Source organism: Opisthorchis viverrini (genome assembly GCF_000715545.1).
Source record: "Opisthorchis viverrini unplaced genomic scaffold opera_v5_94, whole genome shotgun sequence".
NCBI lineage: Eukaryota > Metazoa > Platyhelminthes > Trematoda > Opisthorchiida > Opisthorchiidae > Opisthorchis > Opisthorchis viverrini.
This window is the reverse complement of record NW_008751751.1, coordinates 1,372,089-1,387,497: the sequence shown is the minus strand read 5'-3', so window position 1 is coordinate 1,387,497 and position 15,409 is coordinate 1,372,089. Positions and strand designations below refer to the sequence as shown.

Genomic DNA, 15,409 nt, shown 5'->3' with positions numbered 1-15,409 from the left:
AAGCAGTGATTGTAAACACCAACAGTTTTCCCCTCATTGTATACGGCTTGTTGAGACAATCGCAATAAATTGTGCTCAGAATTCCCTGGAGGGATTCTTCAACCATGAAAGGCCGATATTAATCCTTAGGGGATACTCAAGGCCTGGCTACTGTTTATGGTTTTCCCGGACAACTTTGATCCGAAATGCAAATCCCCAGTATCCCCACCCCAGTTATTGCTTTCTTTTCACGGGCGTTCTTTTGAGTGCAGAATTGAAAGCTCTGTTGAATAGATTGTATACGCTCTTGGTATGTTTCAGATGCTTCCCGATACAAATCGACCTATTTTACTCTAGTGAAAAAAGACTTCGAGATTCAGCATTTGGAGTTCACAACTGCTAACTGTTCACCAAAATGTCCATATATTTTTTTGTAGTCACTGGGAAGGTGAATGGGCAGTTATCAGGTTCCTGTTCTATCTTTGTAATGTACTACTCATAAGGTTGGTGAAAATCCATCGACAGCCCACGACCGGTTTCGCCCTTCTTGGGGCTCATCAGGTAGGCACAGTCCCCGGGTTTCCGTCAACCTTATGTTCTACTTGAAACCAAATTGCACGAAATTAGCGAATATACACTCATTTGCAAAGTAATTTGGTTCTTTAGAGAGACTCACCTGGAACCCAGCTGAATCTCTCGTTTATGATGTTCTCAGGCAACTTAATGTGCTGCACCAGGCCGCCTCATGTTTCAGTTGCTACGATATTTGAAATATTGCGATACATGTATATCTTTGTAATGTACTACTCATAAGGTTGGTGAAAATCCATCGACAGCCCACGACCGGTTTCGCCCTTCTTGGGGCTCATCAGGTAGGCACAGTCCCCGGGTTTCCGTCAACCTGGTTCCTGTTCTCTTCATAAGCTTACGTCAAGACTGTTTATCTGCCTATAGCTCAGTACACAGATCAATAGGTTGCGTTGGCCCGTTGCCCCCCCCCCCAGGACTGCAGTAAACCCAATGGGAAAAATAATGTTATGTAATTTGGAAAATGTCCTATATATCCAGGAGGAACACTATGTGATTGTGCAACTGTGTGATTCGCAAGTGAAGTTTTTGCATTTGTTGCAATCACCATTGGCTCTACTGTCTTTTCTTGACAAACACTTATCATATCTACCCCTGCTTCTTGAGACGGCATCTTCCGTTTGCTTTGCTTCGTTAACTCCTATTTCCGCTTTTTGATTTTAACGTTTGTCGGTATCATTTGATGCCCTGACAGCGTCCACGTTTCGCGACTGTATGTCACAGGCAGCATGACTGTGTGTATGTACCTTTGATATTACTCCTCCTCCTTTGCCTCGTGACATGAAAATGCAGACATTCCTAGGCGACTCTAGATTATTATAGTTCACCATTGCATGTACTGAGACTGTCCGCAGTGGTTGCATTCTTAAATGATCATGTACTTTGATCCATTTGGATGAGAATTACACGAAAATGATCGTTTTCGACGACCATTTCAGTGCTCGGAATTGTTTGTCTTCATTTTATGTAACCTAGGTGTGCCCTTCTCAATAGATCCCAATGTTTGAAGGATTGCTTTATAACAGAGTATTGCAAAACCAACTTCGTGTTGCAGTATGAAAGTATTCTCAAAGCATACCTCCAGCACTTACATACTTTTGCTCTACTGGAAATACTGGTGGAGTTTTTTTTTCCATAACTTGTACGAAAACGCGGTCATAAGTTCTGATTATCATGGTTTTGAGTGTCATCTGACGGAATGCTCAATTTTGTCCAGGGTTTTGGTATTTATTACGGATCGTTATTCAGTTTGGCCTGCGTCGCAAACGACAACTAGTTTGGCAAACATTTCACAGAGGTATTGATAACGCCTACTTTGATTATTTCCAGTTTGCTTCAATGTGCCAATTTTCGTGGAGTTTTATTTTATTAAGGCATTTTTAGTCAATAAGCGAAATCTCGGATCTCAAACTTCTTTCATGTTGAATCTGTTCGCCGGAAGCTGGGAGCATGTGTATACTTCTGCATTCGGTTGTAGACAAAAGACCAAAACACTAAACATGTTATTTGAGGTAGCTAGAAAAACACATTTCTAAGAGTATTCAAATGGGTACGAGGAACTTTTCACATCATGTCGAAATGGACCCGAGGCACAAGGAAAGCCATTATTTTGTATAAAGACACTTTCTACAAGCTGAATCGCTTGTCTTGAAGGCTAAATTTACCCTTTCTTGGGGGCATCGTGCGTTCTCATACTACTCTGAAGCTGGTGATTCACATCTCATCCAGATTGAACTCCGAAGCGGGTCTAAAATGATCCGAACATCATTCACACTTACATACTAAATAGGTTGGTTTGCGAGGGTGAACGGGACCCTCCTCCGACTGTTTTGACTTGTGCCAACTACGTATTCTTACTTGTGGTGCAGTAAAGAATGATGCTCGCTTATGTATTTCTTCTTGCACGGTTGCATCCGGTTAGTTGGAGCTGGTGGAAGTAAAAGCGTTGAGATGGCAGGAAGCTTAGAATGTTTCGGTTGAACTTTCAAGCTGGCTAGATTTCAAGTTGGGATGTACTGCACCGTATATCAATGTTCAAGATTCATGTCAGATTTTGATTAGCAATCGATTCACCTTAACGTAGAATTGTGTCGTATCCAGGTTTCTATCCTAAAAAGTTCATCGCGACTGCTAGTGAAATATTCCAGGATCTTGTAGTATGTTTAGCATATGGTTTGCTCATCAGTTTTTTTTGTGAATTAAGCAGTCGAATTGCGCAATGCTTCTAAAGAGGGTGTAACTTGCCGTTTTTGGATTTCACTCTCTTGCTACTTGAGTGGATGCTCGGAGGACAGTAATACTATTTCCCTTTGTTGTAAGAAAGCAAGGTTTTCCCCCAAAATGTTAAGCATTCTCTTGATAGTATACTGATAATCACATCTCTCACCTACCTATCCGATCCTAGTGATTTTACTCATCTTCCAATCACATTGGATAAACAGGTACACTGAGAGCCACCTAATCTTTGTCTGCCACATTCATTCAACCATCGGTCCCATAATCGTTTGCTCTTTATACTGGGTTAACGCCTCTGTTTAGTTTTCTGTAGGATCCGCGAAGCTACACAAAATTGTGAGTACCAAAGTGGAACGTATATTTTATGAGAAGACGTCCTAGCAATACCAGTTAAATGGGAATCTTCGAGTTGTCATCTTTGTTTTTTCACTTTTACTAAACAACATGAAAATTACGGAGAAACGATATTCCCATATTCGGATACCTGTATAAATAAAAGATGCACAATGACACAGTGAAATTTAATCAAGATGACTCTCACGGAGGCTCACTAGGTGACGTCTTGAGGACTTGGAGCCTCAAAAGTTGTAGCGACGTTGTCGGTAGCAGGACCCTCGGGAAGTTAGTTGTTTCTTGGGAGGAGGAGGCGGAAGAAGAAGAAACGAAATGGATAATCAATATATTCGGTCAAATTTAACAACGTCCCCTCAATATTAGGCGGGGAGACAGATAAAAATGATGTGTATATTCGACGCTCGGTAAAAGTTTTTGTTCATCACACCGTATACATGGATTCTGTTGTTCAAGGAATGAGCATCTACTTTGGTTCCAGTTAACACTGTCCGATCTAACAATACTTACTTGGTCAGTTTGTCCCGTATATCGAAGGTTGCTCGTACTCTGTGTGGAATACAATCTGACTAATAGTATACGTCTCCTCTATGTCACTGAATGCTAAAACAACATGGTCATCATTTTGTTGGTTGGCTTTGATCTTACGAACAGTGTTTGCTTATGTAAGTCTAATTTGATGAAGCCTCATGCGAGCTTCTCGATATATGTGGATTCCATGTGGATGCGGCTAAGACTTGTAGAACAATGGTTTCGAATTCCTTTGTTCGGATTCCAAATTCTATTGATAAATCAAATTCGAACAAGTCGCATTGCAATAAGCCTCAATGAAGTGAGTGGGAGTTCGGATCAGACGAGGAGCAACAGTGTCACGTACCGTCCTGAATTTGCATAGATTACTATCGTCGCTATCCACCAGCGCTTTTACAGTTACTAATTTGTTTTCACAAGCAGTAATAACAACAACAACAGGCTTTTCGTATGCCTGAAGGAGTTATTTCGGCTTATCTTTTTTTTCGCGAATTAGTCGGCCTCTTAAACCGCATGCTAAAATCATCCTTACATCACATTATTTTGAGCAGCCCTTGAGTTTTTTTCGGAACTGATGGTTTCGTGAACGATTGTTGTTGATGAGGTCTTTGGCAGCTGATATACCGAAATACGTATTTCGACGTATATAAGCGACGCCATTGCACTAATATACACCATATTTCGTTTACGTTTGTGCTTGCCAGTCTGCAAACAACATGGATATATTCGGTGGTACGGAGGATCTGTTCCATGGGATAAGCGAGTCAAGAAGCAGACAGTTGTCAGTGGTTTTTGGTCTTTTTGATTTGACATACCCGTCCCGATATTCATAAGTTACAAATTTCACCAAACCATTTTTGTTTATATTCGTTGGCCACAAATTCTATCATCGCGTACAACATTGAATACATGCCCTATCTTTCTTTCAGTCAAGATTCAAATGTACGAACTGTCCTCCACGAAGAACGTGAATTGTTTCTGGAAATTCGGCAAAGACTGTACGCGCTATTGGAAAAACAGATAACTGAATTTCGCTATTATTTTCCTTTTGGCCGTCCCGAGGGAGCGCTCAAGTTGACTTTGAGTTTGCTCGAACGAGTACGTCATCTTGAGGTTTTTCCTTTTTGGTGTCCCCCAATGGCTACCACTTTTGCGTGTTGAAAAAGTGTGGGAAAAGTGTGCTGGCCGCTCATTCACTTTCAAGTTTTTCTCTGTTAGTGTGTCAGATTGTGCCAACCGAGCTGCAAGTCGTTCACGATGATATGAGGTAAGCTGCTTGCCTCAGAAAAAGGGCAGTCTTGAATGGTTTCCGGTCATCCGTAGTTGATCCCCATATGGTCCAACTTGGCCCACGAGTGGATTATGTGGTGTGTGTAAGACTACACGTCGTAGGGGGCATTACTTGAAATTCGACCTATCGATAAAGAGGACGGTCAGCTCATGTCCGAATGTATGGCCTTCCGTTGTCTGTGCAGCTTGCTATATCAGATTTCACATGACGCATTTTATTAGCTTGAGTTTTTATATCACCCCAAAAGACGGAAATAGTCTCGACAGAAAGTACTTTTCTCCGTTTCAGGATGCAAGTCCATCGTTTCATATGTTGTCTCCCTTTATTGATAGCAACCCTCAACGGTAGCACACCATTCAAGTTGTTATGGGGTTGGGAAAGTTTTTGTGGAGAGAAGTGGACATTTCTTGAGTTTTACTAAGTTTTATTTACTAGTCGATCTACAGATAAATTTATTCGACACATCCTTGCTAAATGACGATATATTCTTTTTTCGATAATCACGGACTGCTCAATTCATTCTTTAATGTTATATTCGTGTCATTTGGCATCAATGGACCGATTAAGCTATCGAATCCAACGCCTGGCTCTCATTCCCTCATTCTCCTTAACCTCGGTTCACGAAGGTGTAGCAAGTGGAACAGCTCACTTTGATGCACGGTTTGTTAGCCGAGTCGGTTTGTATGTGTGACTGACTGAATTGTGTTCATGCCATTGCAAATCCATCTAATATTCAACCACCTTCGTGTTCAAACTTTTGAACAACTGACAGAATACTAGTAACAATAACGATAGCAATTTTATTATTATTATTGTTATTATTATTTGTATGTGTGACTGAATTGTGTTCATGCCATTGCAAATCCATCTAATATTCAACCACCTTCGTGTTCAAACTTTTGAACAACTGACAGAAAGAATACAACAATAACGATAGCAATTTTATTATTATTATTGTTATTATTATTATTATTAATAGGACTCCTTTATGACTGGAACGGAGACACAATTAAATAAATCTCCGAACTATGTCATTTTCGTTACCTTGTTATTCACTTTTTGATGCACCTGCAGTGACATCGATATCGGCTGTACTTGATACCCTAGTCGTCTGTGTTGTGTACTCTCAACGTCAAAAATGATAGTACTGAACGCTCTGGATCAATAACTGAAATGGGGAGTATACGAGAGACATAGCACTGAACCTGAAATGATAATCAACGCTCGTTTACTACATACAAGCGCATTGCTTATAAGGTAACATACAGGCAACAAAGACATCAAAACGCTGGTTGACATCAGACGGCCAGTCGGTTTGACGGTTGGAGGTCTAGATATGAAATGGTAATGCAATAGAGTCTATGGAGTAGGAAGCATCAGAATGTTTCTGGTAGATTTCGCTGGATGTTATGAAAATGAGAATATGTCCAACGTAAAATAGAAGGCAATCCGGAAGCCACTTCACTGGGAACATATCGCGGCGCAACCGAGTATGGAACTTGCTTGGAGGAAGTTCGAAGTAGTAACAACCAGTTGTCTCTGATCTATCGCCCATGTAGACTGGTTTCAACAACATGGTTAGGCAGTGAGTATTTTCTTGTGCAGCACGAACTTCAGTCGAAGAGTGGCTTTTTATGTATTGTGAAGTGAGTTTTCGCGAACGTTCGGATAATTAACAATGGGCCACTTCTCACGAGACTGGGCGAGGACTGGTTTCGGTAAAAGTGCCTGCTTTCGCGGGTGTAGAATCGTTCCTGTTTCATCTCGTCAGGCTTTCATATTCATTTGATGTACAGAAAACCATCCAATCTCTCGAAACATTCGTGTCAACACTGACTTTGTTGTCTATGATGTCTATGATGATGAGACTGATCTTTACTGAAGACAAATCAGCTATGTTTTAGCCAGCAGCATTTGGTATGCATTTGTATTTTCTCGCGCAACACAGCTGCAGAAAACGCGAAGTATTGAGGTGTTGCATAGTTCCTATATACTTCATTGTTGATGGTTAGGTTTCCATTACGGAAACTGGTAAAATTATGCATACTCGTTGCTGGAAAGTACTTCGCAGCCGTCTTCAAATTCTCAGTTTAGTATGAGCAATTCAGAAATGTTTCTGTGTCTATCCATTTCCGGTTTCCATTCTGCAGTGGTGATAGTGGATTGAAGCCGACGGAGCCGGTGGAACATAATCTCAAGCACCGATTCCCTGTTCATGAAATCCCCGTTTTTCTGGCGTTGGATGGTGTAAGCAACGCATAACTGAGGACTTACGACAAAATTGATCCGACTCATTGTCTAATACTGCATCTCACAACTATGAGTGGTGCCTGTATCACTTCTTTCCTCTTTGTCTACACTCCTAATCATGTATAGTTCAGCTCATTTGCCTGTCACGCTCCGCCCATTATTGTCCAGTGAAAAGAGAACCGAAGTATGGTTTGTTACTTGCTTGGACGTCTGTTTGAATTTGTTCCAAGCTTATCCTGTTATCGCTTCAGTTGGAATCATTTGGCTGTTGGTTGCTTTAATTCGCTCTTATTTTGATTTAGGTCCTAATGAAGGACACAGGAGCACCCGCATCTGCTGAGGAAGTTCGTGAGGTGATTCGGCGTTGTCTCGAACAGGCGGCTTTGGTGAACTATACCAGGATTTCAGAGTATGCCGCGATCGAAAGTACGTTCCAGTTCTGCATATCCTGACGCATGAGATATGTCTCCAATCATTAAACTATTATTTTATATGTTCTCGCCAACTAAGACGAATGTTTTGGTGCCGTCCCCCAATAAAGCATCTATTTTGAATTACTGATGTAAGTTTATGGTATTTTTTATTCACCTGGATGCTGACTGGTGACAAAATCTCTCAACATTTTGCGCAATCGTTCGAAGTCTACCCTAAGAGTCTACTTTCTACCTGAGGGTCAGCTTCCGTCGTGGTTTGGAACGGCTACAAGTTCATGCTTCTGAATCTCTACTGTCTGCTCCGGGAGCCGCATTCCGAGTAGACTGACTGTACAACTAAATGAAAGAAGCTTATATGATACTTCCTTTGGCATGAAAAAACACTACTAACCTGTCTTCACAAATCTAAGCACTGTAGGGTTTGTGGCATGGTTGAAGTTTGCTAGCTACAGCGTGCCCAGAATGGAGCGATGCGCAAGCGAATACACGGTAACGAATCACTGATGGAGTAGCAAACGGTTTTTTGAGGTTGAAATGGTTAGGCCACACCTCAATACCGTCTACCAAGAGCAAGGTTATTTTTACTTCCGAAACGCTTGCTAACGTAACTGTGTGTGGAACAGGCAGTAACATTACAATGACAAATGTGACCTTATACAGTTAATGGGTATGCTTTGGGATCTTTGCGATCTCCTGGATGGGACCTGGGTGATTCGGCTGGCGCGTAGTTGGAAATCCCGCAGTATGTCACACGTGCCTTCGAACACCAACCGGAGTGTCTTACCGAAATTTGACATTGTGCACTGAGCTTGTGTTGCGTAACATTTGCGAGGTATGCTGGATCAGTCTCACTTCGCGCCTTGCTCTGACATAATGCTCAGAGCATTTTTCCTGTCATTTATTTTTGAAGAGCATGGTCACAGACATAAAAAGTGAATACAAGCAACGAATGCGAAAGGGTAATAGAATATGAGAGAAAAGAGAGAAACGTCTCAATCGAAGCCATGCCATCAACAATTCCAGTCAGTAAAGATGAATCCCGACGTATGTAAGAATACTTTGTATGGAAACACGCGTGTAAAGACCAGCAGCCGTAGAAAGGACAAACAATGCTGAATGCTATTTAAGGCGCGGTAAGCGCTAGCACAATCATGACTCGCACATCAGGCACAAAGTGTCCGTCATACTGGGTCTGATGTGAGGTTAAATGGCAAAAATTTACACTCAGTGCGATGTACCACGCATAAAAGTGTCGTAAGTACGTAGAGAACCCACAATGGCAAGCAAATACAAGTCACTGATTGTGACCTTGGGAAGCCTTGGCGGATTGAGGAAAACAGATACCTGAAAAAGAGAGGATCATCGGTTGATCCACTAAAAAGTCATCACAACCGATAGCACGTAAGGCTGAGGTTATTGCGGGGGAATATTCATCAGCACCATACTTCCATTTCTTCTCATCCCACACAGTCACTCCGCGCTCATCCGAAATTATGCTGACGTCTACTACTACTATTTGCAATGATGTTTCTCCCTCAGGATTCAATTACAAGGTTTCCCTAGCATTTCCCGCTGGTTTGTTGTGACTGATGTTTTCATCTCAGCTGGCATACAAAGCATAGTAGCTTAAAAGCAAAAAGCAGTGCATGAATTTTCTGCCGTAGCCATCCTGAACATGGGGATAATGGAGTGTCGTCGGGTAGGGGGAACCTTAGCTGTTTTACATCCTTTGCAGTATGGAGATGCATCATGCATTTGCCGAATAGCAATGACAAGGTTTTCGATTCAACTTTTACCCTTTCGCACCAATTTCACCAGCTTTTCATTGGTATAGGAACTATCGCTGCCTTAGCTTGCGTCGCTAGCTTAATCGATCTAAAGTAACTATGCTGTCATATCTTTTGGTGAATCCTGAAAAGGCTGCATAAATCCTCTGAGGAAGTGGAGGTGGTCTTGCTTGATTGACTCCAATAGAATCTTGACAAGAAATGCTTGCTGTGGGCTCCCTTGAAGAGTGATTCATTTGCGAAATGGGTTGGATTAACAGCGTCGAGTCTGGTTGACTGATACTTGTAGCTACGTCAATGTTAATGAACTATGTGTAACTGGTATGAATAAGTCGAACCACATGAAAAACCCCTTAGTTTGAGCAATACAGATTCATTCCCTACATATTTCTAACGCCTAAACCAACGCCACTGAATCCCAGACTCTGTTGCGTTTATTACAGGTCTCACTCTTTTGACTTAATAGTTCTCTGTTTTCTTTTTGGTGAACATTGGAGACCCTTTGTTTCGCACTGAGTTTTCCACTTTTCTAAGACACTCAACTTCTGGTCAATCGCCGTCCCTGGTTTACCTTACGTGACCCCAAGCATGTGTCCTCTTGTTGTATCAGGCCTTCTGACATCTTTCGATCATTTTTGGCGTTCATATAGCTTAGGAAGACACTGTTACCAAACTATGCTCCAGATCAACATATTATTTTTATAAAAACCTGTCTCTTTTTTAATTCCACTTTATAACAGTTGTTGACTCTCCTGTACTCTCCGCTGTTCCGATTTAATTCCACTCTATTTTAAATAACTCCAACTCCGATCGGATTGTGTTCTTCGGTCGAGGGATTGGAGCCGTCTTTTACTCCATTAAACTCATGAATGGGAGATAACTATTAGTTATTCAGTATCCCTGTACATTTTGCTAATCGGAAAAGAGGCAATAGAGTTTGCAGCTCATCCACCTGATGTGCATCCTCTAGGCGGCAAAGATAAAAGCCTATGGTAATTCACTATTGATAGCTGAATCATAAAGGAAATCGTATTTTGCCACTCTTTTAGCAGCTTTTCAGTATTTTGATTTCCAGGGCAGTGAAACCGGCGTGCTATCATTATGTGTATTTACCTACTAACGGAGCAGTGTTCTCTATTTTCCTGAATACGCATTGTTTGTTCGCTTTTCGCGTTGCTGAGTTCTGTGGAATTTCGCTACTGCATATTGACTTTTGTACTTTGGGTGATGCTTGAAACGATTAGGTTATTCTTATTTATTTGGCTGAGTAACTATTTTGATTGAGTGCTGATTGGAATGCTGTTTCCTTTGACCTGACGTTGTTGATGGTGAGACAGCCAAATTTCCTCTCCGTTTGGTGCCACTTCATGTTAGGAAGAAGGAACTCCATGTGCCTTGTGAAGCTGTTTGCCGATTTTAATAACGTCTGGTGTATTTTTTATGTGATTTTTCAATCGGATATTACTTGTCGTAGTGAAATAGTTATATCCGACGTTACCAACTGTGCTCCTTGGCCCTGAGCCTAAGCTTTTCAAAAACTCCGTTTTTATTCATTTGGTGAGGAGCGTTACTTCTCCCGTCATGAATGTTAGGAAAACGGTTGGTGAATTTATTGATGGGTCTCACCAAAGGAGCAATACCATACATTGGTGGTTTTTATTCCAATTCATTTGACCTCACCATTATTGTTTATCAACTTTGCTTATTATTCGACCAGTTCCACCAAAATGCATCTTGTTTACATGTGGCGCTGTTGGTGATTAGAAGCAGAGTTTGTCGAAAATGTTCTATCTGTGACTGTGTTATTTCTATCCTCCTTAGGACGTGAGTGCGAAAACTAGTGAATGGTATACACCTGACGCCAACAATATCCATAAGGAGTTGCCACCTTGACTTGGTGGTCAAATGTGAGTGCTGAAATGATCCGCCGGGCTATGTCGGCTGGAACTCGGTTTCCCCAGCGTCTAATCGTGCGTGGTTGGTCGGACAAGGCACCGAAGCCATCGTCCTATGAGCAGTCACATCATATGTATGTGCAATTTAAATAAACCAAAAGTAGTTTTCTTTTAATTGAGAAAACACGATCCAATGGATGGTTTCACCTTCCATAGTCACTGTGAAAATGTGCACCAAACAGCTCTTGTTGGAACCATTTTTGCTCATCTTGCCTTTTAAGCCTAGCTCGGTCTTGTGCCTCCAACGATCCAAGATATCACATTTATTCGGTTATCTGAAGATATTGGTGCAATAGCTTGTGCATCTTTGGCGTATAAGTTACAACGAACTCCACTTGTGAATATGCTTTATTGAACTGAATTTCGGTAACGATCGCCTTTGTGTTGTACTTCCTCGTGTTCGGGCATGTTCCTAAGGACTGAAGCTCCGAAGCTGACGACTGATGAAATACTCTTTGACGGTGGTCTTATCTGAAAATAAAAGTTCATTCAGCAAAGGTACGCTTCGCCAATCGAATATGGCACTAGATGAGATCTGTGTATTAAATACCGATAGCATCCGCATAGTAAGTTTAAGGTAGATATTTAAACTGATGTGGTTAGGCCTCCACACAAACTTCTTCCAAGATGGAACTTGTAACCTCCAGGGAGCTACTGCCCACCCACAATGTCAGGTAATCATTCCAGGTTGCTCACGCAAGCTGCCAAAATACAACAATCAACGCTTCTGTGAGAGTGAAAATGAGCGCTCACCATGGTAACAGGGTAAGCAGAAACCCCAATTGATAATCACTGCGTTCATTCACCCACTCAAGCAGTAGTCAACATGTGCACCGGCAAGCCAAGCGATACTTCGTTCAGGATGCAGATGTCAGGCCGTAAATTTACCGACCGATTGCCGAGATACTAAATTACGCAAATTTCCCCTTTTAATCCACCGGACCTAGAAAATTTCCAACTTGTCCATTAATTTACTCGCGCATAAGCCGCATAAAGCTTCTACACCACGTCCTCACTCTGGCGACCTTCAAAAATTGACGTTTCATCTTCTGTATTCCTTTAGGACCGAATTTACCACAGGGACACAGCCTTATCCGATTCGAAATGCCACTGGCTTTTGGTTGGTTCACTGAACACTGTAGGTCGAGTAAATCAGGTTTTGTGTTTACGCATCCGTTCTAAAGAGAGGTTTACTTCGTCACATTGATCTGCGTTACCGTTCTGGTCATATTTTAAAATAGGTTTATTTGTTCTCCATATATTTTCGCTTATCTCCGCTAATACGCAGACACTGTGAAAAAGTTGCCAATAATCTGTTGGTGCGGATGTTCCTACAGCTTCCAAGCACTTTGACTGTGTGCTATGGTCAACTACGTGTTCCAAGGCGGATTTTCTAAGTTCGATGTTATAAAATGAACAGTTCACAAACTCAAGACAGAACAAAAAACACAACAGTGGGTTCTAATCGCGATGATCCATGTAGTTTTCGAGGTCAGGATGTCAGGGGCTTCAGGAACTCACAGGTATAATGGTATCGTGCCCTTGGTGTTGTTGCTGTATCTGTCTGTCCATTCAGAACCACCAATCCAGGGCGTACACTCCACTAATAACAGTTTATGAACATATCGATAAGCAGGTTATGTTTATTCCTCGTTATTCTCGGACTATGGTAAATGTTTCACAAACGCTCCACTTGTGTTCAAGGGGTCGTCATAAGTAGGTGAGGTGCTGTTCTTTTGTAGTTTTAGGTTTCCTTACGTTCGCCTGAAATGACCTGTTTCATCGTCCTCCAGAATCTGATGATGTCAAGGGTCACAGTCGGAGGCGCTGAGTTTAGAATGGTTTCTTAATAAGTGTAACAGGGCTCAGTGAAAAAACAAAGTACGATGCACACTGCATTGTTTCTGATGTGTTAATCGCTCTCAATACCTCCATGACATTATTTGTACCCCAGCCACCCACATTAAGCTATCGTGAACATTCAGCGAACTGTTCGTTTTCACGATCTGTCAACTAGTATTCTCTACCGGACACCGTTTTCAGACGAACAGGACCATCTTCGTGATTATTTACGTTGCGATCATTTTTATTTAAAAAGCAAGCCACTCAATATGTTACCCTCGCAAGCGTTTCACTAGATATAGACTGACAAATTGCCAGACCGTTGCCATGTTGTCCTCTACAGGTTCAGTGGAATGTTGCAGTGTGGTTGGCTTCCACAGTACTTCGGGGACCAGTTTAGTTTATCCCTAATTCGAAATGGTTCACCTGATCTGTCGCCTGGATCCATGTGATCGTGTAGTTGTACAATGAGTAAAGTAATACAATCACTTCGTCCTCTCTTTTTGAGCTATCTGACGATAGCTGAGTTACGTTAGCTGTCGTGTCTTCACGTCGAAACGGTATGAACGTGTGCAGAGGTAGATAGCTGGGCGCAAGGAGCCTTATGCGTGTGAGTCTTTCTGTAAATGCTACTTTCCCAACCTGAAACTGTCCTCGTTTTGATTTAGACCCGAACACAACCGATGGTACAACTTTCTTCTTAGCGACGCTTTCAAGTATCCAAGTTCCTTGTCATTTGGTTTCTTTTGTTTTTATCTACGACTGTTTCGGAACGATCAAATTTTATGGGAATAGGGAAACGTTAAACCCCATTTCATCCATTCTAAACCCAGAATGTCAATTAAGACATGACATGAAACCTGGTCAAAACTGTGGGAAACTAAAACTAAGCGGGTCTTCGCAGAATATCTTTCATTCAGTTCATTGGAACGAAGAGAATCGTTTTTCATGGGGTTTTGAACGGTGAGAGCGTTAAATCGTGATAACGTCCCCTCGGTCTGTTTGCTTTGAAATTTAAAGTATAATATTTTTGCAAATACCGCGCTGTGCGCAGGGTATTTGAAAATTGTACTGTCGTGTATGAGGAGACCTCAAGAGTTCTGTAATTCAAATTAAAATTTGTTTTGTAAAAATACTCGTTGTCATGGTTGACAAACATGGTGAACAATCGCATCCAGATATCCAACAAAGGGAAAATATTGAATGGTAATCTTGAGTATACATAGTGAATGGAAAGTGATAATTATTTGTTTTTCTTTTTTCCTGAAGACTTATGGGCTCCGTAATACTAGTCATCGCTAACGGTTCTAGAATGAAAGTGCGGAATGACGGACAAATATTGCACTGCAGTAATACAGATTTGAGTAGCTCGTATTCCTTTTTTTTCGCTCTTTCTTCCTAGGCCTGTGAATTTTGCGATGAAGGATAGTTATTGTTTAGTTGAGTTCCAATGTTGTTCTGTAGTCAATAAATTTTATTCTCATTTACGATCCGAGAGTAATATTATTTGGAAGACTACCCAAACCCAATGATTGATTCGGTAAGTGTGTTTGGGTGGTGTAATTTACATAAAATCATCCCCACAAAACAACGTCCAGAATTGGGTTTTACAACCGTGCGACGAAAACAGCAGCAAGAACAACAAACCGCTGTCTGCTGTCTGCGTGGGGCGAATTGTATGAACGTTCCACATCTGACCTTCACGACTGAATGGAGACGCATTTCAGTGAATTGATTTTAACGAAAACTCGCCAAGTCACAGAGCATTTTTTTGCTCACTGAAGTTTTGATCACAGAGATATATTGTAGGCGGTCTTTGTGTTCCAAGTGACATCTCAGCTTGCCGCTTTAACATTCCTACCATTTTCTGCTTGAACAGATTCGATGCTCAAAAAGATAAAACGACAGAGCATGTAATTCTATAACATGTCGGATCTAGTGTGGTGATTTGTTTCTCTGTTTGTGCATTTGGATGGCTGTTTGGACACTTGTGCAACATTTTTTTCGCTTTTTCATTTCATTTTGGATTTCAATTTCAAGGAATTTCCCCTCATCTTGAAATGTATCCACACTCTGCCTAAAAACGCTACTATTTTATGGACCGTGAATGAGTCGCATAAGCGAGAAGCTGATCGCTGTTTGTTTGTTCTATCTGCTTAAGCTCCA

General features: G+C 41.5%; 1 protein-coding gene across 1 annotated transcript in view; it reads left to right on the top strand.

The window, feature by feature from the left end:
• Positions 1 to 15,409, top strand: part of T265_05210 (hypothetical protein) — a gene marked incomplete at both ends in the record, with an annotated part of 90,585 nt that overhangs the window by 33,760 nt on the left and 41,416 nt on the right. Inside the window, one exon of the mRNA XM_009170154.1 lies at positions 7,528 to 7,651. Within this exon, the coding sequence (XP_009168418.1) occupies positions 7,528 to 7,651 (124 nt within the window). The remainder of the gene's footprint in view (positions 1 to 7,527; positions 7,652 to 15,409) is intronic.